At 52.6% G+C, this 21,308-nt stretch overlaps 12 protein-coding genes across 12 annotated transcripts; 3 read left to right on the forward strand and 9 right to left on the reverse strand.

Moving 5' to 3' along the window:
- Nucleotides 1–39: 39 nt before the first annotated feature.
- On the reverse strand, nucleotides 40–1,166 carry VE01_05277 (uncharacterized protein; the record flags this gene model as incomplete). Its single annotated transcript, XM_018274742.1, has 4 exons — nucleotides 40–287; nucleotides 352–698; nucleotides 761–1,005; nucleotides 1,062–1,166. The coding sequence occupies 4 exons, from the start codon at nucleotides 1,164–1,166 to the stop codon at nucleotides 40–42; spliced, it is 945 nt and encodes a 314-aa protein (XP_018130342.1).
- A 1,040-nt stretch (nucleotides 1,167–2,206) lies between these two features.
- Nucleotides 2,207–3,102, reverse strand: VE01_05278 (uncharacterized protein; the record flags this gene model as incomplete). The annotated part of the gene is made up of 2 exons (XM_018274743.1): nucleotides 2,207–2,979; nucleotides 3,036–3,102. 2 exons carry the CDS (start codon nucleotides 3,100–3,102, stop codon nucleotides 2,207–2,209), a joined length of 840 nt encoding a protein of 279 aa, XP_018130380.1.
- Nucleotides 3,103–3,984: 882 nt separating this feature from the next.
- Nucleotides 3,985–6,044, reverse strand: VE01_05279 (uncharacterized protein). The gene is made up of 4 exons (XM_018274744.2): nucleotides 6,024–6,044; nucleotides 5,042–5,867; nucleotides 4,493–4,991; nucleotides 3,985–4,434 (listed from the first exon to the last, which is right to left on the reverse strand). Exons 2-4 carry the CDS (start codon nucleotides 5,843–5,845, stop codon nucleotides 4,127–4,129), a joined length of 1,611 nt encoding a protein of 536 aa, XP_018130311.1. The 5' UTR covers nucleotides 5,846–5,867; nucleotides 6,024–6,044; the 3' UTR covers nucleotides 3,985–4,126.
- Nucleotides 6,045–6,176: 132 nt separating this feature from the next.
- VE01_05280 (uncharacterized protein) lies at nucleotides 6,177–7,006 on the reverse strand (the record flags this gene model as incomplete). The annotated part of the gene is made up of 1 exon (XM_018274745.2): nucleotides 6,177–7,006. One exon carries the CDS (start codon nucleotides 7,004–7,006, stop codon nucleotides 6,533–6,535), a length of 474 nt encoding a protein of 157 aa, XP_018130274.1. The 3' UTR covers nucleotides 6,177–6,532.
- VE01_05281 (uncharacterized protein) lies at nucleotides 6,644–9,475 on the reverse strand. The gene is made up of 3 exons (XM_018274746.2): nucleotides 8,978–9,475; nucleotides 8,586–8,928; nucleotides 6,644–8,529 (listed from the first exon to the last, which is right to left on the reverse strand). Exons 1-3 carry the CDS (start codon nucleotides 9,227–9,229, stop codon nucleotides 7,583–7,585), a joined length of 1,542 nt encoding a protein of 513 aa, XP_018130275.2. The 5' UTR covers nucleotides 9,230–9,475; the 3' UTR covers nucleotides 6,644–7,582.
- Nucleotides 9,476–9,635: 160 nt separating this feature from the next.
- On the reverse strand, nucleotides 9,636–12,338 carry VE01_05282 (uncharacterized protein). The gene is made up of 2 exons (XM_018274747.2): nucleotides 11,905–12,338; nucleotides 9,636–11,837 (listed from the first exon to the last, which is right to left on the reverse strand). Exons 1-2 carry the CDS (start codon nucleotides 12,247–12,249, stop codon nucleotides 9,687–9,689), a joined length of 2,496 nt encoding a protein of 831 aa, XP_018130276.2. The 5' UTR covers nucleotides 12,250–12,338; the 3' UTR covers nucleotides 9,636–9,686.
- Nucleotides 12,317–14,309, forward strand: TRM61 (tRNA (adenine-N(1)-)-methyltransferase catalytic subunit trm61). The gene has a single exon (XM_018274748.2). The coding sequence runs from the start codon at nucleotides 12,532–12,534 to the stop codon at nucleotides 14,095–14,097; it is 1,566 nt and encodes a 521-aa protein (XP_018130277.1). The 5' UTR covers nucleotides 12,317–12,531; the 3' UTR covers nucleotides 14,098–14,309.
- Nucleotides 14,229–15,639, reverse strand: VE01_05284 (uncharacterized protein). Its single transcript, XM_018274749.2, has 4 exons — nucleotides 15,309–15,639; nucleotides 14,831–15,247; nucleotides 14,629–14,742; nucleotides 14,229–14,558 (listed from the first exon to the last, which is right to left on the reverse strand). Exons 2-4 carry the CDS (start codon nucleotides 14,841–14,843, stop codon nucleotides 14,299–14,301), a joined length of 387 nt encoding a protein of 128 aa, XP_018130278.1. The 5' UTR covers nucleotides 14,844–15,247; nucleotides 15,309–15,639; the 3' UTR covers nucleotides 14,229–14,298.
- Nucleotides 15,640–15,942: 303 nt separating this feature from the next.
- VE01_05285 (uncharacterized protein) lies at nucleotides 15,943–17,085 on the forward strand. The gene has a single exon (XM_018274750.2). The coding sequence runs from the start codon at nucleotides 16,010–16,012 to the stop codon at nucleotides 16,799–16,801; it is 792 nt and encodes a 263-aa protein (XP_018130279.1). The 5' UTR covers nucleotides 15,943–16,009; the 3' UTR covers nucleotides 16,802–17,085.
- Nucleotides 16,925–18,373, reverse strand: VE01_05286 (uncharacterized protein). The gene is made up of 2 exons (XM_018274751.2): nucleotides 17,903–18,373; nucleotides 16,925–17,850 (listed from the first exon to the last, which is right to left on the reverse strand). The coding sequence occupies exons 1-2, from the start codon at nucleotides 18,217–18,219 to the stop codon at nucleotides 17,247–17,249; spliced, it is 921 nt and encodes a 306-aa protein (XP_018130280.1). The 5' UTR covers nucleotides 18,220–18,373; the 3' UTR covers nucleotides 16,925–17,246.
- Nucleotides 18,374–18,456: 83 nt separating this feature from the next.
- On the forward strand, nucleotides 18,457–19,725 carry VE01_05287 (uncharacterized protein). The gene has a single exon (XM_018274752.2). The coding sequence runs from the start codon at nucleotides 18,592–18,594 to the stop codon at nucleotides 19,417–19,419; it is 828 nt and encodes a 275-aa protein (XP_018130281.1). The 5' UTR covers nucleotides 18,457–18,591; the 3' UTR covers nucleotides 19,420–19,725.
- VE01_05288 (uncharacterized protein) lies at nucleotides 19,628–20,670 on the reverse strand. Its single transcript, XM_018274753.2, has 2 exons — nucleotides 20,397–20,670; nucleotides 19,628–20,347 (listed from the first exon to the last, which is right to left on the reverse strand). The coding sequence occupies exons 1-2, from the start codon at nucleotides 20,589–20,591 to the stop codon at nucleotides 20,111–20,113; spliced, it is 432 nt and encodes a 143-aa protein (XP_018130272.1). The 5' UTR covers nucleotides 20,592–20,670; the 3' UTR covers nucleotides 19,628–20,110.
- Between the last annotated feature and the right edge of the window lie 638 nt (nucleotides 20,671–21,308).

Below are 21,308 nucleotides of genomic sequence, written 5' to 3' on the forward strand. Positions count from 1 at the left end.
CGGGTATTTCTTGGCAACTGGTCGTTGTTTCCCGTCTACCTAGAGTTGCAAGCTCTTCTTCAAAAACGCCTCAAGCGAGAGTGGCTTCACTTCTGGAATCAGATCGTTCAAAAGTGGTCCTTTGATGTCAAATAAGCCGATCGCCATACCGATGGTGAAAGTCTGCGTAATGCCATCAACCATAGGCTTGGGGACAAATGCGTAGCGAGGGATATTTGAAGGAAGCTCCGTAATCTTGCCCGCTTTGAGGTCCTCGACCGAAGAGTAAGTAACATCAAATTTGGACCCTAGATGAGCGCCTAATCAGCAATCTCCTCGTGGTTCATAATATATGGTTATTTGGGTGGTTACCTTTCACAGATTCGGCTACTGCGACTACTTCATCCAATGTGAGTCTATCTCCTTGGATAATTACCTTCTCGGGCCAGTCTGGCAGGCTCAGAGCAGCGGCAACGAAGCGCGCCACATCTGTAGTATGAGTAATAATGATGGTAGCGCTGCCATCGCCTGGGATACCAGCCTTCGCATGCTCGGGATCGATAACTATGGAGATAACATTTATTTGCGGCGGGTTCGGTGGCGGGCCGAAGAAATCCATGAACATCCCCGTGATGAAGCGGATAGATGATAAAGACGGAAATTCCTTCAACTTATCGATCGCTGCAATTTTGAATTCCAAGACAGGATAGTCGAAGTCTCTATAGCATAGAGAGGTCAGCGAGCGGGATTAGATAGGCAAGCATGCGAGGGATAGGCTTACACCTTGGCTACTTCAACATTGTCAAGACCAAACTCGCTGGGAGCAAATCGCTTAACCGTCGACGTCTTGCCGACTCCCTCAATGAGGTTGAGCTGTGCGTCGCTTGCTTCTCTGGTGTTCAAATTGAGACACGATATCACGGTGTCGACGCGATTCTCCTCGAGGACGGCAGTGATGGTAGCTGGAACCGCGTAGTCAACAGCGAAAAGCTTGACGTTGGGTTCGGAAGCGAAGATGTCAGAATCCTAAAAACAATCAGCTACTGTGCAAGATGAGAGGTGGTGAACGGGCGATTAATCACCTTTCGGGAGAGCACGAAGACATCGTGCTTTTTGATGGCTACGATGGCATTGACAACCAAGCGGCCGAGGCTACTGGTTCCACCTGCTACTGCGACTCTGACCATGATTTCAAGGGCTGTATTAAAGTGATTAAAGCGAAAAAAGCTGTTGATTGATGCCCTTCATATTTAGATATGGCTATCTATACTATTTATATAGCCTGTGGACTGGACTTGACTCTGGTTGAAGCGACATGTTCATCATATGCGGGTCTTCATTCACGGAGCCTCGGTGATGTCTATTCCCCAGATGATTTACAATCATTGGCGTTTGAGCAACATCTGAGAACGAGCATACTCGACCTGTGCAATAGGTACCAGTAACACTAGCAATTTCGGCGCTGGTGACTATGAAAATTGGAGCTCTGATAGGGTGCAAAAGTTATTAGCCTCGTGAAAACTAGCCAATCGTGAAATTTGCCATTTATATCCAAATCAATTTACCGGGGTTGGCCATAATGTCATATAAAATTAAGACAAGATTGAAAGTTGAGGCTTTTCGTAAAATACGCGTGGCGTAATGTCGGAGTTTGGGAAACTTCCGCGACCAGAAAATAGCTGTCCCAAATGAGCGGCATCGTTGGTTTCTGACAAACATCGCCACGGCTGCATCAACTTACAGGGATTCTTCACAGTGGCGTAGGAACGATATCAGCGTGACAGCGGGTTGAGCAATTTGAAAGCAGAGGATGAGATGGCCTTGTTGACAAATCCCACTCAAGATCCCATTTCTATCTTCTCCAAAGCTGGCGACATGAGTCAAACAGCGCCACCACCATATGAATCTCGCCAAATAGTACAAGCAACTAACATAATGTCGAAAGTAGAAAGTCAAATGTTTCCATTCCAGCAACTCTGGCTCGATACTGATCCCTTGATATCTGCACTCTACCTCGTCCGTTGCGCCGCCTATGGCTGGATTCAATGGCGGACAGCGTTCGCAGGCATGACACGATCGCAGAAATATCATAGTAACGACAGGACGGTGAAGTGCGGCGCTACATCACCGATAATGTGACCACAACCACGGCGCGCACTTCACCCAAGTACGATCCAACGTCAACCCATGATTCTCAACCCATGATTCTCTGTCGAACCCATCCCGCTCATTGTGCGCCTCCATTCATCTCTTGATCCTCATCATCCGGGTCCAACCCCTCGGCATGTCCTAAATGGCTAGCTACCTCTCTCATCTCATAATGCCTCTTTCGCATCGCTTCAAAACGGCGGTGCTTCTCCTTCTCCTCCTCACTCACCCCCACATTGTCCACGTGAGCTGGATCTCTCACATGTACAGCCTTGCCGCTCGCGCTGCCCGTGCTGCCGCTCCGCTCCATGCGCTCACCTTCCGGAAGTGCCTCCTCAGGCTCGCCTAGCTCGAGTCCTGGGATCTCATCTTCACGGGCAACACGGTGGATTTTGGTTGGGTGCTGCGCCTTATCTAGCTCATCCACAACGATGTCCTCTGCATCTAGCGCACGCATCTCGTCCGCATCTTCATCGGGGTCGTAGCGGCGCGCATATGGTGTCTTCGGCTCGTCAATCTTCATGGTTGAGCTCTTCTCCTGCTCGGTAAGGTATAAGTTTGCCTCGTCCCATTTGAGGCGCATTGATGTATCGTCTACCGGAGTGCCGGATGCGCTGTTGGAGGAGAGGGATGATCGGCGGCGAGCACCACCGGGACGGGATGCCGAGGACGAAGCGCGGCGGTGTCCGGCATTGAGGGCTGTGTTGTGTAGAGTTATGTCTTTATCGGAGTGGGTGGTATCAACTGAACGGCGGTCGATGCGAGCTTCTACTGGGGGTGCTGCAGGTGGTGGAGAGACTGCCGCGGGCGCATGGGACGATGGAGAGCCGCTGTAGGAGTTCTTGAGGATCCCTGAAAAACATTAATGAGATGAACATGGTAAGAGTGGGAGGGCAGAAAGTATATACCTTTTGGCCGTATAGTGGAAGGTCCCGGAGGAGTGTGGACCACGGGTGTCTGGCTGTCGTCTTCCATTATGGCGTGTGTTTTGACTCAGTTATGGGCGAAAGATATTGTCCGAAGTAGCTTGCGAAGCTGGCTGGAGATGTCCCAGATATACAATCGATATTGTTTATTGTTGCACAATGAAGTAGGAGAGATAGAAATGGTTCGGCTTTCCGTGGAAGCTCTGACCTTGTTAGTGGTGCGGGGCGTTGTCTCGAATTTCGTGACAGTGGGGGTAAAAGACAAGTCGCAAGACAAAATAGAATCTAGATGATTCTTCTATATGCACTTGATGTGTTGGTGGCAGAGTATTTTGTTCTGTCGCGTGGATCTCTGTGGATAATGTCTCTCTTTCGTTGTGAAACTGGGAGGTCTTGCGATGGTCTTGCGAGATCTTGACTGGTGCATCTCCAGCCAAGTGAAATGGTGATGCGGGGAGTGAGGTCTGCTTAGTCATCGGACGTCATTGGCCGCTGACAGGGGAAAACGCCACTAGTTCCTTCCTGATAAGTCAGGCCAAGCTGTGCCACGTGGCATACCTCCAGGGGGTCACCACTCGCCCAAAACGGAAATGAAGATGATCGACTCACGTGCGAATTCAAACTCATGAGCGTCGAGACCTGGGATTCCGAACCTCATATCTTGTTTTGTGTGTAGGAGACGCTGGGGACGTTGCAGCAGTCAGGTTTGCAGATAGATCTACTTTGCTATCCACAATGATGACAGCTCCAATTTATGTCGGCCCTCAGAAAATACATGGACCGCTCAACAATGAGATTGAACAAATTACTGGCTATACTTGATTTCATCGCTGCTATGCTCCCTACTGGTTTTATACCCGTCCTGATTATCTGCTTACTATCGAAAGTTCATACTCTATAAACCGACAGTTGCTTACTAGAACGAGCGACCCCTTGAGCGCTATTTCTCATATTGTACAATGTTGCAGATCAACGAAGCTGTGTGAAATCCACAGACGAAAGAGCGAGCAGTCCGGCCATATATTTGCTCCACAAGAGACCTCAAGGAAACCACTTAACCCATACAGCGAAGGTTAAACCACAACACCTCGCTCAATTCTGACAGAAGTGATGTGGATGATGGCATCCTCATAGCTTCGATTGCCAACAATGCAGGATCCAAGACCAGTGACCCGCCACATCCCGCCTTTACCAATGGCAAAGTCAGCTCCATCAACGTGAACCTGGAGTTTGCCAGATACCACGTAGCAAACGCGGACGAATGTTTCAAGAGGGAACCCAAAGCTGCGGCCGCCAGGGATAGTATGGATGGCGAAGCTCGTATTGGCAAATTCGGTGACGGTGGGGTTGTTGCGGATATGGTGGGCCGAATAAGCAACTTCTGTGCGATGTTAATACAAAAACTTTGTTAACCGATAGCAGCCCACGGATAGACTTACCATGGCCTCCAGAGTTGAAATTATCTCTCGCAGTTCTGACAGTGCCAGGGCTGACTTCCCAATCTTCCATCGCCGAACCGTATGGAACTTCAGCCGTGGTAATGTTACCAACGGCAGGTTTGATTGGCTTGGGTGATCGAGGGTTCATCGGGGCCCAAACAACAACAGGAGAGGCACTGCTGTCGCGCTCAATCTCAGCGCTGTGGGCTGCGACCTGAGAGTTGACTGAGAAGATAGACTTGACTGGGGCAGATAGCTCAGTCGCGGCGTTTGGTGCTGGTTTCTTAAGCTTTCTCGCTGTCGTTTCTTTCCCCTTGTTCATTTTGGCAACTTGGTCTCTCATACCCTCGTTGTTGTTGCCTCCCCGATTCGTATACTTCTGTATTTCCTGACGGGCTGATTCCAAGTTTCTATCCATTGCTGCCGTTAATTTTGACCGGGTAATGACTGAATAGGTTTTGTCCCCGTTGTCGCGCAAGATCTGGTCACTGTGGCTTTTCTACTACAGTAAGCATACGTGATTAAGAAGGCGGATTTGCCGTCACTTACCGGCATATGCCCAGCAAGGGAGTCCTTGCGGGTATACGACTTTCCGCAGCCTTCAATGGGGCATGAGAACCGGCCATCTTTGCAATCGCATGCTCTGACTATGTCACGGAGAGATATCGTGGAACGTTCGTGCTCAACCTTCACAATAGCAGGTTGTGGGCCATCAGGCGGAGAAGGAGAGCCATCAGACTCATTGTCCAGTACCATGTCATCCACTGCCGCACTCAGAGTTGACCTTCGGGAGCAGGACTTCAGGATGGTGTCCAGACGAGCCTTCTGCGTAGAAGGAGATTTGAGGGCAGTATTCACAGACGAAGCGTGTGGAACGAGAGCCTTTGGGGGACTCATGAACGGACTAACCCCCGGATAGGAGGAGACGTTATTGCGATTTCCTGCCTGGGCTGGTGCATCATTGGCATCGTTCTGGGTAGCATCTGTGGCGCGATCTTGAGCAATCCTGTAGGAGGTCTTGCGCTTGGCAGGGAGGTTCTCAACCCCTGGCACTTCGTAGAGTCTGCTTTGATCTCGGTGCCTGTTTTTCTTTCTCTTCTTCGATGGGCTCAACGTCAGAGGCTCTTTCTCTGCCACGATACTCATACTATCGTCATGGCCAAGGTTAAAATCCCTGGAGTTCATGTTATCGAGGCTCCTTCCGTGATGACGATCTTCAGAGCTCTTGCTCTGTCGAAGACGCTTGCGTTTCTTTTTCTCAGCGGAAGGATTAGAGTTTCCATGAGTCTCAGCTTCTCGCTGAATTTGGTCTTCAATGAGGTCGGAGTCGCCGGTAATGCTTGGGCGGGCCATGGTCGTTGAAGTAGGGCTGTGACTGAGGTAGAGGTCAGGACGAACAGATAACCTTAAAAGAACATTGTAGACAGAAGCTGTCAGGTAGAAGAAGTGACTTGCGTTTGATGACAATGGGAACTATGTAGAGTTATAATGAAATGGATGATGACAGGTCAGAAATTGGAAATGCTCCTACCTGTGGAAAGCAAGGTTGTTGTTGGATAGTTGTGATGATGAAATGTTTGTGAGGTTGTTTTCACCCACAAATATTAGCAAACGCGTTGTTTACGACCACAACTAGCCCTTTGTAAGTTGGGAGTAAAGTTTATCCTTTATCATTTAGCTATCAGTCTGATTAGAAGCATGCGCAAGTGAGTAAATTCACGTAAGTAAAGGATATGCAAAGGAAAACACAAACAGAATCACTGTTAGTTAAACTCCAATGCAGAAGTTGTAACCCGAGACTGAATTTTATATCCCAACGGCTTGCTTCTAGTCAACATTGCAAAAATGCGCAATGCATCCACAGACTTCTAGGCAGCACGAGTATCGTCTCTATGACAATGAAGTGAAGTACAAAGTTTAGAAAGGACACACAGGAAGGAATATATATATTCTTCATTCCCAAGCCTTGAATAAAGGCAACATAACACAAATACAGCTCAGTTTCCCTTTCACACCAGCATCCTATAACAAACCAAGCCATTAGCTCTCCCAGTATGGCCTATTCGGCCCAGCTTTGGTTCCACTACCACCCTCCTCTCCCACTGGTATCTCTCCCATCGCCCCCCCCTTCCCATCACCCACCACCCAACAACTCCACGTCCTCTTCACAACCCCCGTCAACCTCTCCCTCCTCCCCACCGGGCACGCATCCACCACCACCGACTCCGGGCTAATAGCGCAATCCGCGAAGACGCGGCCGTCTCTCATCAGCGTCGCCTTGGTGGTCCAGTACGATTTCAGCACTATGCCGTCGATGCCGCCGATGCTGAAGGGGGTGTCTTGTTTGATTTGTTGGGCGGATTCGCAGGGGAGCTCGCCGGGGAGGAAGGCGAGGAGGTTGAGGGTTGGGGGGTGGAAGATGTCGGCTAGGTAGATGGGGGTGTTTGTTGGGATGGCTGCGACGGAAGGGAGGAGGATGGAGAGGGTGGCGATGAAGGGGATGGTTGATCGCATGGCTGCAGTGGTAGGAATTGTTTCTGAGGTGATATGTCCGTCGTGGAGCTCAATACCAACGCCGTGGTGCACAAGAAGCTGCCATCGGTGACAATGCGGGAACAAACAGCATAATATAAGTCAAGGGCCGCTCTGGCCACGTAGATAGATAGCTACTCAACATAGCCCAATTAGTTTTTCGGGACATATAGGTCCCAATTCCGAAAGAGATCAAAGTGGCCTTTGGCCAAGTCGGAGATGTTGCACTTTAGCCGTGCTTCATATAAATTGCGGGGTACAATCTGTCAAGATGCTAATCCCCAGCGTTGTGACGAGCGATCAACAACGCTAGGATTTAAGGTTGAAAGCCTCCGAAATGGCAAGTAGAGCAACACCAAATGAATATTGAGGTTCACGTTTCCATCATACTCCTGACTGCACGTGTGTCTATTTGAAAATGCACAGGACAGCTGCTGGTAACTATTGATTGTATATGGTACTCTAACATATCTAAATCTAGAACCGCATACCCGTACCTCAACAGGCTCCATCTGATGTATAAATAAATCTTCAGCCAAATAACTCCTATGATGCACCCTAAAAGTCAAACTCGCTGTTCACTGTCTCAAAGTGCTTGAAGAAGCCGTGGAACAGCTGAACTCCGAGTCCAGGATCCTTCGATCCAGTCGTTGCGCGAATGCTGTGCATGCTCAGCTGCGGTATTCCCGCATCGATGGCCCTCACACCCATAGCGGATGAAAGCATAGGGCCAACAGTGCCACCTGAGCGGCTATCGTTGCGGATCTGGAAGACCTGTAGCTTGGCGTCTGACAACTCGGCGACTCGCTGGAGGAAAGCAGTGCTGACCGCATCGGTCGTGACATGTCCGTTGCTGTCTCCAGACACAACCACACCAACGTTCAGGCGTGGCGCGTGCTGGTCGAGGTAATCCCCGAGGAAGTTGGGGTTGACGGCGTGAGTCACGTCCGCACTTACCATGAACGAGTTGGCGTAAGTACGGTTCAGGGCATCCCTATCATTGCCCAATGGGGCAAAAACTTCGCTTACCCTCTCAATTGTGCTAGGTAGGAAGTTTCCCTTCGCACCCTGGCGAAGCAGACTGCCGATCTCCTCATCGTCGAATAGAGCGACGAGATTGATAGCAGACTTCGCCTCCGGTGCGGCGAGTAAACCCTCAATAGCAGACCATGAGCAAAGCTTATCGTCGATACGGCCACCAAAGATGAAGTCCTTGTTTAAGCCGCCGAGTTGAGCTGGTTGGGTGTCGAAGAGCTCAAGCTCCCAGTTTACAATGTTCTTCGGGTCAACCGATGCCGCGGCGGCGATAGCAGACACCAATGCCGGAGGCTGTGTTGGCGCAAAGGTGTAATTTCCCCCGTTTGAGGAGCCAGATGCAGTCGCTTCCTTGGTGCCGAATAAATCACTGTTGTTAACACCAATGATCGGGACAGCTTGGGTTTCGCGGTTGTTGGTGCCAGTCATGCCGGAGCCGAAATGGGGTGCAAGAGTCGGGATACGGGCAACTGGACGAGGTGTGTTAGCTGATGTAGGTATATACAACGATCCAATGGCAACTTACTTGGGTAGTCGAGCTTGGCTAGCTTGGGCGTCACCTTCCCAGTCTGCGGATCTTTGACGAGGATCTTGCCGCCCACACCTAGGTCACGGTCCCACCAGGTCGAGTTCAACGCACCCGCATACTGTGCGACACCCAACTGCTCGTATCCAGCCTTTGTGTCCTTCTTCGAAACTGGCTTTAGCCTTGCAGTGAGAGCATCGATGTGGCTGGCAATAATGGCCACTCCATCGCCGCTCTTGTAGTCTGAACCGATAGCAAAAGCTATTATGCTGCTTCCGTTCCTCTCGAGGAAGTATTTGCCTCCCTTCCTAATCTCGGATGACCATGACGAGCGTTCCGAGAGCTGTTCAGCATTAGCATTGCGGGGCCCATTCGGAGAGAAGATGCCGTACTTTGGAATACCCCGCATCGGTCAGCTTCTTTGTGAAGTAGTCCACAGTGTGGAATACGGTTGGGTTCTCGGTCAAGAAAGAGGTAAATGGTTCGGCGTATGACTCTGGGCTTCCTGGGCCTTGGGCTCGTGGGCGAGTCGGTAGAGCAGCTTGTGTCGCCATTGGAGCTGGAGCTGGAGCTGTAGCTGGGGCGGCAGCGTAGACAAGTTTTCTGGTCATGATATCTTCAGCGTCGTTGAATCTGGGAAACATAAGAGGATATAATGAGGATTGATGAGAGGAGGGAGTCAGAGAGAGAGTTGGTGAGGGACAGTGAGACAGTGAGGAGCAAGAAGACAGCTGAAGTGAGATGATGTGACTGACCGCGAGATGGCGGGTTCGCTTGTGTGGCCCGGGTGGGTGTGTGACCTTGTCAGGCAGGTGCTGCGGCAGGTAAGGTACCCGTTGTGCCTGTTGTGGCTTATCTTATCGTGGTTGGTGGATGGTGGCTGGTGGCTGGGGCCGCCCGAGCCATTGAGAGATCGTTGAGCCCTGACTCTGACTATCAATTATCGGCAGTTGAGGTGAGAATGGGAACTTTGAACAATACAATACTACTAGAACGCAAGATACAGTGCACAATGAAGAAGAAATATGTTAGATATATAAATCATAATATGCTTACGTTAATCCACAACCAGCCCTACAGACCACCAACTGCTGTCTAAACCTACTTCTTCCCCCCATGCTCCTCCCACAGCTTCTTTTGTCTATCCCAGTCCTTCTTCAGCTTCTTCCCCGTGCTCTTCGGCACATCCTCGCCCTCCTTCGTCTTCGTCGGCAGTCCATCAGCATCCCAGGCGCTGAACCTCTCGTCTCCCTTGAACATCTCGTACGGGCTAACGCTAGCCTTCTTCTTTTTCTCCTCCTCAGCTTTCTCCCTCAACATCTTCGCCGCCTCCTTCTGTGCCGCCTTCTCTCTCTCCTTTGCTGCCTTCTCCTCGCGTTGGGCGAGCAGCTCTTCTTTCGGCACGAACTTGATCAGCGATGGCTGCCCATCGGGCCTGTCATCGAGGTACACGCCCAGATTCGTGAGATCGGTGTCGCGGATCTCGTCGCAGAGTTTGAGAATGTCCTTCTTGGCCGCAGCTGTGGGAGCGACGCGGCGTAGTTCGTCGCGAATGCGGGATACGGCGCGGAGGTAGGGGAGGGAGAGGGTTTGGATGTCGTTTGCGCCAGTGGAGACGACGGATGTGAACTCCGCGTTGGTGTCGTTGGCGAGTAGGGTGTCCAAAGAGGCCGACTCGATCTTGAGGTCTTTAATCGCCGATACGACACAATTATAGACGGAAGAGTAGGGGACAATGGCTTCGGTAGGGTTGGTAATCTTGTCCGACGCAGAGGTGGCCCATCCTAGGCCATCGTAGGGTGGAGATGCATTGGCATCCAGTCCAAAGATTCCGACCATCTTAGTCACCCATCGAGCGACCTTTTCGACTTCGCGAACATCAACGGAGGCTTTGTGGGTGTTGACGTATATGTTCGCCTCCTTCACAACCTCGTATATCAAGCGCATTGCCTTTGGCGTGTCGAAGGAGTCTGCGAGGGCTGCCTGCATCTCTGATTGTGCCTTTTCCAGAGCAGAATCCAATGTAGCGCTATCTCCCAAGGAAAGGTTTTCCAGCGGCTCTTTGCCGCTTGCCTCAGCAATCAGCGACTTGGTGGTGGTGAAGAAGTTGTTAACCGAAGTCTCCCATCCGTCACCTTGGGTCCTCATATCCGGCGAGATTTCAACGCCGTCGTTCCATCTGCCCATGAGGAACAAAATACGCATGGCTCTCGGAGTATATCCAGTCTTCAACGCATCCTGAATAGTCTGGAAGTTCTTCAAAGACTTCGACATCTTCGAGCCAGCAATGGACAGATGGCCCATGTGCAGGAAATAGTTGACCCAAGTATGCGGCTGACCGTGCTCGCAGTAATACGCCTCGCTCTGCGCCAACTCGTTATCGTGATGCGGGAAGGCAAGATCGATACCACCGGCGTGCATGTCCATCTGCGAGCCAAGAACATCAGAGGCCATGACGGAGCACTCAATGTGCCATCCAGGACGACCCTCACCCCACGGGCTGGGCCAGCTGGGCTCTCCAGGCTTTGAGCGCTTCCACAACGCAAAGTCGCCCGCGCCACGCTTGCCACCAAGGCTCTTCGACAGCGATCCCTCGCCATCCGCAATTAATGCCTGGTCATTCTTGCTATCTGGTCTCAGGCGGGCGTAAGAGTTGCCAGCCTTCTCGAATGCCGCGATATCGAAGTACACTGACCCTTCAGACTCGTATGCGAATCCCTTCTCAATAACCTTCTGGACGAAATCAGCGATCTGCGGTACGTATTCCGTAACCCTCGTAATGACGTCTGGTTCCAAAACATTCAGCGCCTCCATGTCGCCCATGAAATCCTTCTCCCAGTACTGTGTAACATCGGTCCAAATAGAGTGTTCCTTCGAGTCAATGCTCTCCTTGTAAATCGAATCTAGATATGGCAATAAGATCTCGTCTGCGCCGCCAAAAACCTCTCCCTTTTGTAGAGCCTCCGCTGAAACTGTGAGTGCGCTCAAGTGCATCTTCATCTTCGCCTCGTCGTCTCCTGGCTTCCCCTCTCCGGTGAGAGTTCCCCCAGCAAGAACCTTCGCATATACATCATCGCGTCGCTGGGCATAGTTCTCGGGGGTGAGCTCCTGGCCATTCGATAATAACGCTGGTAGGTTTCCCTTGGCATATGCCTGGAATGCCTCTTGTCCGAGCTTCGAGATTTCCGACTCTGAGAGAGACTTGGCCTTCTCACGCTCGAGAATTTTCGAACGGCGTGCTCTTAGAATGATCTGGGGGCATTCAGTTAGTCCTCCACGCGCCAACACAACCACAGAAACGGGGGCATATCAAACCCACCTTATCATCGACATCGGTAATGTTCATAACAAAGTTGATCTTGAACCCAAAGTAGTCTCTCAGAATGCGCCGAATGATATCGGTCGCGACATAGTTCCTCGCATGCCCCAAGTGCGAGTGATCGTAGACCGTCGGTCCGCAGACATACCAACTGATCTTCCCCTTCTCGATCGGCACGAAAGGCACTGGCGGCCCAGGCTGGAGCGAATTATGGACCTTCAACTGATCCATGATGTGAAATGTGCTTGTGCTTGCGCTCCGAAAGCGGTATCTCGAAAAAATTGTAGGGCGCGGATTCAGGCTGACGCGGGCTCGAAAGGTTCGGAAATAGAGAGAGTGAAGCATAAATATCCGCTCATGATACTCCCAACCAGCGTTGCATATATATAATATAATAAGCGCGTCGTCCTGTCTTGTCTATTGATTTGACTCACCCCTCCTCTCATGCACGAGGCCAGGGCTGGTGAAATGTCGCCAGTTGCACCACACATTGCGGTCCGTGCGTCTTTCAGCCTCGCGGGTCCAGCCTCGCGAGAAAAATAATGCGGGCAATCTCACCACCGAACGAATCCAAGAACGAAACCTCAATCCCCCACGCACAGCTCAGCAGTGCCAATCCCACCCACGATGCCTACGAAACTCTCCCCCTTCCTCCACCCCGGAGATGCCACCAAAACAGACGAACTCGCCATCGTCTACCTCCGCCGCGACCATCAAGTCCCCACCATCCTCCGCGAGCGTGACGACGACGACGAGGGCTACTCGGAAGGCAAAGTAATCAACACGCGCTTCGGCTCCTTCCCCCACAGCACACTCACCTCGCTCCCCTGGGGCAGCCAAGTGCGCGCCTCGAAAGTCGATACTGGATCGCGCGGACGCCGGCCGGCAAAGCGCAAGCGCGAGGATGGCGGAGACGACGATGAGCCGGCGCGCGCAGAGCCAACGCAGGCAGTTACTGCTGCGAGTGGATTTGTGCATCTTCTTCCCCCGACGCCGGAGAACTGGACGAGCGCATTGCCGCATAGGACGCAGGTCGTGTATACACCCGACTACGCATATATTCTGCATCGGATTCGCGCGCGGCCAGGGAGCAAGATCATAGAAGCTGGAGCGGGGAGCGGGTCGTTCACGCATGCCTCTGCGAGGGCTGTGTATAGCGGGTACCCATCCACTGATGCGCCGGAGAGAAACCTCGGAAGAGTATTCAGCTACGAGTTCCATGCGCAACGGCACGAGAAATTGGTGCTTGAGCTTGCGGACCATGGGTTAGAGGGCGTGGTGGAGATCGCGCACCGTGATGTGTGTGGGAAGGGCTTCTTGGTGGGTGAGAATGCGGATCAGTCGCCTGGCGCTGAGGCTATCTTCCTCGATCTTCCGGCGCCGTGGCTTGCGCTTCCGCATCTCTCGCGGCGCGAGCAGCCTCTATCTATACCCTTGCCAGCGGGCGAGACACCACAGCCGTTTGTGTCGCCACTGAACCCGAACGCCCCGGTGCATATCTGCACTTTCTCGCCGTGTATCGAGCAAGTGCAGCGCACCATATCCTGTATGCGACAACTGGGATGGGTACAGATCCAAATGGTGGAGGTCCAGCAACGGCGCGTAGAAATCCGCCGAGAGCGCGTCGGCATCGTCCACGGCCAAGCCGTCCACGGGATGCAGAACACAGCCGCCAGCGTAGACGAAGCGCTTGCACGACTCCGCGAGATCGAGGGTCGGTTCCGGAGTTTCCACGGCTCTGAGCCTGTGGATAAGAGCGCGAGTTCGGGGTCGTCAGGCAACGAGAACAGCAAGGGGAAGAAGGTGCAGCCTAATTCGCGGGAGGCGATCGTGGCGAGCTTGATAGAGCGGAAGGCGTTCAAGGAGGGGAATCTGATACATAAGACTGAGCAGGAAGTCAAGACGCATACGAGTTACTTGGTGTTTGCGGTGTTGCCGGTGGAGTGGAGCGAGGAGGATGAGGAGAGGGCTGCTGTGCTGTGGCCGGCGAGGGCGGCGGAGGTAAAGGGGAAGGAGGAGGTGGGGAAGAATGGGAAGGTTAGTAATAGGCAGTTGAAGAGGGATGCGAAGGCGGCTGAGAAGGCGAGGCTGGCGAGTTTGGCGGCGGAGAATGGAGAGGGGGAGGGGAAGACGAATGGACATGCTGTGGTGGAGGGGGAGGCTGTTGCTGGTGGTGACAGTGTGGCCGAATAGATTTCGTAGCTTTGAAGGTGAAGCCACTGTATGTATCGAACACAAGGACGGCGTTGGACGCACCATGTCTAGCTCTAGGCATTGAATAGAGCACTGGAACACAATCACACACAAATTTCCAAACTATCAATCATGTTCACAAAGGATGTCAATTTCATGACTACCTATCTCCTCGATCCAACCAGGCCCAGCCCAGCCAATCTACCACCTCCCATACTGCTGCACCTCCTGCGGCGCATCCCTCTGCTGAGGGTTATAATCCTCATGCTGTCCGTAGTGCTGGTCATACAGCTCATGGCTCTTCTCCTTGGCCTGGTGCTGGGCACGCTCCTTGTCGTAGAAGTCCATGCCCTTGGTCTCGGCAAGGCGGTCGACCTCAGCACCGGCGAGGCCGGCGAGGAGCTCCTTGGCGAACTGGTGGGAGACGGGCTTGCCGTCTTTGCGCTGCTTGTCCTCGAAGGCTGGGGGGGTGGGTTAGCTTTGTTTGGGGGGGGGGGGGGTGGGGGTTTGGGGGGTGGGGGGGAAGCTTACCCTTGAAGCCAGCGAAGGCGGCGGCACCGGCGATGGCCTCGTGGGAGAACTTGGCCTCGTTGGGAGTGTTGTCGTTAGTGTTGTAGGCCTGTTGGTAGTCGTCGTGGGCGTCGCCTAGGAGGTGTTAGAGGGTGGCCATGGATGGAGGGGGAAGGGGTAGGAGGGCGGGTTCAGGAAGTGAGAGGTTAGATTAGAGACTCACCGAATCCGAACATGATTGCGGTTGATTTAAGAGAAGTGTTTCTTAAAAGGGTATTGGGTATTAGAGTTGGAAATTGAAGTGAAATATGAAGCTGGTGATAACTAATTGACGGGAAGGAGGGAGGAGAGAGGAAGGACAGAGAGCAACGGGGTGAGGCAGGGTATTTAAGCTGTAAGCTGGAGGGGGATACGAGTAGCACCGCCGCCGTGAGTACGCGTGGATTGATTCACGTTTCGAGTGGTTGGGCTGGTGGATTCATGGATTCGTCACGGTTAGAGCGGCCGGAAGGTGGCTTCCAATGAGGGAATTGAATCAGGACCATTAGGACAACCCCCATCCCTAAGTCACCGTGCAGCGGCTATTAGCTAACCATTGAAGGGGGGGGGGGGGTTGAGGAGGTTGAGGTATAATGTACAACTACGTAGCACGTCAGTTATGTCTGGTCTTCGGTATTCGATACTTCATTATGCTAGCTTACCGTCCCCCTTCGTGCCCCTCGACAGCTGAAACTAGGGAAACGGGAAGAAGAAGGGGGATAATCCTGTTTGTCGGTTTGTCTATTTAGAGCGGTCAATGCAATAAATAGCGTGTGGATCTTCGATAGTCCAACCAGTCGTCCAACAGGGCCAAACAACGGGCGGGTAGGACAGCTGAAAACACGCAACATCGAGTCAGCGAGGGGTGCATTCTCTGCGGGTTTGTAGGGGTATAATATGGCATATATAATACACTAGAAGCCTCTCTATAAACTAGGATATAATAGACAGAATATGAGAATAAATAGCACTTAAACTCCGTAGAGATAGATATTGTCTCTTCGATGATCTAAATCGATCTGCGCAACTGTGCTCCATGTGCTCCATGTGCTCCATCTACCCCGCTATCATGCTGTATTATACCCAGTCATTCCACATTCTACGCTGACCGGCCACAAGCCAAGCAACAAAGGGCCGCCTCGGCAGATTTCTTGGCTAAAGCTTAGCATTGCTTAGTATAGACGATCACGTGATATAAATAGCTTCAACTGATCATGTCACGTGATATATATAACCCCACGATTGAAAATCACGTGTTACACATATCTGATTTTGATATCACGTGCCATCCCTCCCAACTCACCATCTTTCATCAACTCCCATCTCAGCTCACTCAGAAGCTCAGAGAGACACAAAAATCAACATGCCGGCCCTCCCAACACCCTCCCACTTCGCCTCCCACCCTTCCCTCGCATCATCCATCCTCATCACCCCGCCACCGACCCCCACCACCCCGCCACGCTCAGTCCTCATCCTTCTCCACGGCCTGGGCGACACAAACGCCCCTTTCCACAATCTCGCTTCCCAGCTCTCTCTGCCACATACGGCATGCATATCACTGCGTGCGCCGTCGCCTATCCCCGCTCTCATGACTGGGACAGACGAGACGGGCTTTCACTGGGGCGATGACCTGTCGCTGGATTCGCGGACGGGGGCTTTGGATTTCGATGCTGGGTTTTCGACGGCTGCGAGGCCGTTGGGGGAGTTACTGGGGGTGTTGATGGGTGAGTGTGGGTTTGTGGCGCGGGATGTGCATTTCTTGGGTTATGGGCAGGGAGGGATGGTTGCGTTAGCTGTGGTGGAGGCGTGGCCTGGTGTTGAGTTTGGGGGGGTGATAGTGGTGGGGAGTGGGATTGCGGGGTCGAAGAGTGCGATGGGGGGGGTTAGGGGGTATGTGAGTTCGCTTGTCGTCGGGGAGGGGAAGGCGAGGACGCCGGTGTTGGTGTGTGGGGGGAGTAGTGGGACGGTGGTTACGGCGGGGGTGGTGAGGGAGGTCAAGGAGAGGTTTGGGGCGGTGGAGTATGTGAAGTGGGAGAGGGGGGGAGATGGGATGCCGAGGAGTAGAGGGGAGATGATGGCGTTGATGAGGTTTTGGGGGAGGAGGATTAGGGGGCCTGTGCCGGAGGGGATGGAGGAGGTGGGTGGGGTGGCGTAGGGGTGGTGGGGAGAAGCTTGGATTGGTGCTTTCGGGTTGTAATGGCAGGCGGGATCGTGATTCATGGCGTAGGATACGGGGTACAGGATGGGAAAAGTCACGCATAGTAGGGCGATATAGGCAGGAGGTGCTACAAATAATCCACACCTGAAGATCACAGACTGTAATACCATTAAATAGTACAGCCGGGAAGAAGCTATCAGCCGCGAAATAGCCACCAGAGGGAAAGAGCTATCGGTGGGAAGGAGCTATGGGTGCATTGATGCTTGGTGGCGGCAGGAGCATTCCCCAGATCGCTCCTGCTACTTTTGCCTTTCCATATTTGTGGAAGGAGCGTTTGTGTGGTCGCTCCTGCTGCTTCTATTGCCCCAACCATTACGCCACAACATGCTATATCCTAACTTTTCACCCCAGTTGCTCACTATTTCAGCAGAACCAACACCTCTTATTCAACCCTCGCCCTCTTCGCCCCCTGATCATCACCTTCCTCACTCCTGCCATTCTCCCTCTTTCCATCCGCATTCTCCTCCCCCTCCTCCTTGTCTCCATCACGGCCGATCCACTCTCCTTCAGGCGTGAAGAAATCTCCCACATTCTCAGCCGTGATCCAACCCCCACTCCCTGGGAATGGTGGTGGTAGCCCCTCATCACCAGGCAGACTGACCACTCCTGGTAGCCCGCTAATACCCTCGTATCCGACTGAGCCCTCGAAGACGATACGGTCCGTTTCTCCCATCTCCTCGTCTGAGTCCGCGGCGTCGGGGTGTAGATTCGAGCAAGCTGATACGGCGGCGAAGAGGGTCTTGATGGGCTCTTCAGTCGTGGTGGGCTGCGCTTGGGTCGGGGGAAGGAGGATCAGCTCGACTGGGTCCATCATCTCGTCCTCGTCATTCGGCGGCGCGAGATCAAGCTGCATGTAGAGGCCCTGCACTGTCTCGCCGTCGGCTTCGGGGGTGGGGGATGGGAGGCGCTGGATGGCGTGGAGGGTTATGGATTGGTATGGGATTTCGACGCCGGTGGAGGTGGCTGCGGAGAAGAGGGTGAGGTTTCTAGGGATGTTAGATTTGCTATGATTCCTGCAGTGGTAGAAAGGGGTCTTACGAGCTGCTGACGTAGATATCTACCGGGAATACCTTTTGGGCTGCAGGTTGGGTTGCCGCATCGCCATTGGTATTCTCCTCGGCTTTATCTCCGTTGGCGGCTGCCTGCGCATTGGTTTCCACGCTGTTTTGCGCCGAGGTGAATATTGGGAGAGCGGACAGATGCTCGGGCGCAATTAGAGCGCGCGCATTCGGGCCGTGGTAGTGGAGGACGGGTGTTTCGCTGAAAAAGGTGCTCGGGGTGGTTGATTGGTGTTCGGTGAGCGGGGTGAAGGAGTCGAGGGATGGCGGGGCGTGGATGGTCGTGGGGAGCTGCATCTTGCTTAGAGGTGAGGTGTTGGGCGCTTCGATCTGTAAATCCCCTTTGAACTTGAATAGAGAGGAGGAAAACTGAAGGTAAACCGACAGCTAGTTTGCGACAGCTTGTTTATGGCAGTTCCGTTGCTGTCGTTGACTTCATTGTCTGACTTCCCTGCAGCCACCTATATTTGTTATCTTATCAGATCGTGGTGGTGGGCATTAGCGGCATTTCGCGACCAATTCGTCACTGGCGGGCGCCAAGTGCGACCGTGAATTTATAGAGTTACATGCATCCACGGAATCAGAGCTGATTTGTTTGCTCAAGTGCAACATTAGATCTCTCTAGATTGCTCCATATGCGACAACTAATCACTACAAGAGACTTTAGAAATGGCTACTCCTACTTCTGACACCCCCAACAAACCGCAGGACTTCGAAGAGAGTGCGGGCGACCACCCTGCCTCAACGGAGCCAGCCCAAGATAACGCCACATCAAACTCAGAATCACTACCGACTGAGACTGAGTCGCCGGAAGAACCCACAGTAGCACCGACATCACGGAAGGGAAAGGAGCCCGAAGACACATCCGCGCCTCCTCTCCCCGACGAAGAACCTCCCCTCCCGGACGAGGAGCCCCCAGCACAAGAAGAGGAGGAAGACGACGGCTGGGCGCCAGTATGGGATGCTACGGCGGGGTCATTCTACTTCTACAACCGCTTCACACAAGCGACACAATGGGAGAACCCGCGTGTGCCCGACGCGACGGCAGCGCCTGCCGTGGCACCTGGAGTCGATGCGCCCACGCCCATACCAGAAGAAGCCCCGCCGCGGCCTGCTGCTGGTGGGTATGACCCTGCGATCCATGGCGACTACGATGAGACGGCGTGGTATGCACAACCTGCTGAGGCGGCTCCCGCAGCCGCAGACGCGAGCATGGTCGATCCGACAGCGGCGTATGCGGCTACGGGGGCGTTCAATAGGTTTACAGGTCGCTGGCAGGCCGCGGACTTGACGCCGGAGAACTTCAATGATGAGAATAAGAGTAAGCGGCAGATGAACGCGTTCTTTGATGTTGATGCGGCGGCGAATAGCCATGATGGGCGGAGTCTGAAGGCGGAGAGGAGCGGGAAGAAGCTGAGTAAGAATGAGGTGAAGCAGTTTAAGCAGAAGAGGAAGGCGAGGAAAGAGGAGAAGCGGAGGGCGTGGTTGTTGGATTGAGGGTACAAGGCTGGGAAGGGAAAAAGGGAATGGGCAGTCGGTTTTTTTCAGGGGCGTTGGATGCATAGTTCCCAGCAATGGTTGGGTTTCTGCTGCGGAGTTTTGCACATGGGAACACTTCCTTGCAATACCTGAGACGGCCTCGGATATATGGACATTAGGGGGCTCGACTAATACTCGGCGGGATGATGGGAAGACATATGATGGTATTAAAGAGTTTATAGTGATACCAAAGCGAATACCTCCACCAACTTCGTCTGTTCTCAATACACAAATATACAATACAGTGATGCGATATGACCCGTTCCAACCGCATGACTCCAAGCCACCACTTCCAGATGCATTCGCATTTGCGAGCCAACGAGCCACTCTCTCAAATCCCTAGCAAATATAGTCCTTTAGAGCCCCCACAACAATTAAAACATTACCAAATCCATCACAAGCGGTCATAGGCGAAGCTGATTTCCCCGCATAGAATAACCCGTCCTGCCGGCTCCTGCTCTCAGCTACACGCCAATTGATACAAACGCGTGGTTGCAGACTTTCCAGTGACCAGTCGCCCTCAAAATGCCATCACGGTGGACTCCAAAGTCATGTGCGTCGCGTCAAGTATGACAACTTCTCCGCATCGAAGATAAATAGATCCCACGTGACGACTCGGGACCCAATTCTCCACTGATCAACACGGCACCTAATGACAGCTCTTCCCCGACGTTTCAGCAGAGGCGCCCGGATGGGACAAGTTCAAGATCATTGGGAGGATTAGGAGGAACCCCGACATGAGTGCCCTGAGCACGTTGCGGTTGGTGGCGCCCTCCCGACGGAAGCTATCCATGAGCACCCACACGGTGATCGCTGCGAAAATGGGCTTCAGATGGCCGATGGACGCCACTGAGGCGGAGCCAATGGAGGTGAGATCAAGGAGAGTCTGGTGGGGTTAGAAGATGCGCGATCAAAGGTGGACGGGAACAGCCTACAGGAAGCCAGCAGCATGAGCTGTGGAGGAGCGCGGATAGAACCGGGGATATTGTTGGGATACGGAAAGCGAGGCTCTCTTGCTTGTTGGCGGAGTCAGGGGAGGATGCATCAGCCTTGTCGGGCGAAGACGAGGCCTCCTTCGGTTTGTCGCAGCACGAAGGCGTGGCTTTTTGACTGGTCTTAGATTTTGCCATGGTAGTGAGTGAGTTAACGCGGTGGATTAAATTGGTGGTCAAGTTTGAAGAAGATTTTACGATATTATACAGCTAGTCTTTTATAATGGGTGGTGGTCTCGAAGACGCGGAACTCAATATGTGTCTCGATAGCCGTCCATCCAATCAAAGCACCCATGTGTTGGTACGCCACAGCGTCTTTCACTAGCACCGAGTTATTTGTGCGGCTTGGCGTCTGTCACTGGTGCTGAGTTATTTGTGCCCTTTTATACCATTACATGTACGGCACAGGTAGTGAACAATATTCATTTTAAAAGCAGAATGGACACGCAGCTTAATAGATTTGTGGGCTCATATACGAGGAATGTTGAATTCCGAGAGAAATCATGTTTAATTGCTTGATGCCCCATCCAACCCAACCTAAAATGCTACCACTCCCCGTCACTCTCACATTCTCACAACAGTACATCCATGGTTTATAATTATTTATCTTGAGTGCAGTCACGGTTAGCAACAAGGTTCAACTGTTTCTCTTCCTATAGGTAATTTTCTCAGATTAGCAATGAACCCCGTAAAGTTGAAGTTGCCAAGAAACAGCGAAGAAAGACCTACCCTGTTCACATCAAAATATGCTGCATTGCAAGTGGCTTTGAAACCATTCTGGAGACAGCCAAATTTTTGTGGGTATTCACCTACGGTGTATGATTGGCTTAGTCCAGTTTTACAAGAAAGATCGCG

The sequence above is a fragment of the Pseudogymnoascus verrucosus genome (assembly GCF_001662655.1).
Source record: "Pseudogymnoascus verrucosus strain UAMH 10579 unplaced genomic scaffold scaffold_22, whole genome shotgun sequence".
Lineage (NCBI taxonomy): Eukaryota > Fungi > Ascomycota > Leotiomycetes > Thelebolales > Thelebolaceae > Pseudogymnoascus > Pseudogymnoascus verrucosus.

Excerpts from the sequence above, each read along its gene's own strand:
- VE01_05285 (XM_018274750.2), top strand. The coding sequence starts at position 16,010 with ATGCCGGCCCTCCCAACACCCTCCCACTTCGCCTCCCACCCTTCCCTC.
- VE01_05281 (XM_018274746.2), bottom strand. The coding sequence starts at position 9,229 with ATGTTTCCCAGATTCAACGACGCTGAAGATATCATGACCAGAAAACTT. Across the intron at positions 8,929-8,977 it reads CCGATGCGGGGTATTCCAAA|CTCTCGGAACGCTCGTCATG; the intron begins GTACGGCATCTT and ends AATGCTGAACAG. Across the intron at positions 8,530-8,585 it reads AGCCAAGCTCGACTACCCAA|TTGCCCGTATCCCGACTCTT; the intron begins GTAAGTTGCCAT and ends CACCTCGTCCAG.
- VE01_05282 (XM_018274747.2), bottom strand. The coding sequence starts at position 12,249 with ATGCTTCACTCTCTCTATTTCCGAACCTTTCGAGCCCGCGTCAGCCTG. Across the intron at positions 11,838-11,904 it reads TTACCGATGTCGATGATAAG|ATCATTCTAAGAGCACGCCG; the intron begins GTGGGTTTGATA and ends GAATGCCCCCAG.
- VE01_05279 (XM_018274744.2), bottom strand. The coding sequence starts at position 5,845 with ATGGCCCGCCCAAGCATTACCGGCGACTCCGACCTCATTGAAGACCAA. Across the intron at positions 4,992-5,041 it reads CCCTTGCTGGGCATATGCCG|AAAAGCCACAGTGACCAGAT; the intron begins GTAAGTGACGGC and ends TTACTGTAGTAG. Across the intron at positions 4,435-4,492 it reads TTTCAACTCTGGAGGCCATG|AAGTTGCTTATTCGGCCCAC; the intron begins GTAAGTCTATCC and ends AACATCGCACAG.
- VE01_05286 (XM_018274751.2), bottom strand. The coding sequence starts at position 18,219 with ATGCAGCTCCCCACGACCATCCACGCCCCGCCATCCCTCGACTCCTTC. Across the intron at positions 17,851-17,902 it reads GATATCTACGTCAGCAGCTC|AAACCTCACCCTCTTCTCCG; the intron begins GTAAGACCCCTT and ends TAACATCCCTAG.
- VE01_05287 (XM_018274752.2), top strand. The coding sequence starts at position 18,592 with ATGGCTACTCCTACTTCTGACACCCCCAACAAACCGCAGGACTTCGAA.
- VE01_05284 (XM_018274749.2), bottom strand. Across the intron at positions 14,559-14,628 it reads CGCCTTCGCTGGCTTCAAGG|CCTTCGAGGACAAGCAGCGC; the intron begins GTAAGCTTCCCC and ends CCACCCCCCCAG.
- TRM61 (XM_018274748.2), top strand. The coding sequence starts at position 12,532 with ATGCCTACGAAACTCTCCCCCTTCCTCCACCCCGGAGATGCCACCAAA.
- VE01_05288 (XM_018274753.2), bottom strand. The coding sequence starts at position 20,591 with ATGGCAAAATCTAAGACCAGTCAAAAAGCCACGCCTTCGTGCTGCGAC. Across the intron at positions 20,348-20,396 it reads GCTCATGCTGCTGGCTTCCT|ACTCTCCTTGATCTCACCTC; the intron begins GTAGGCTGTTCC and ends TAACCCCACCAG.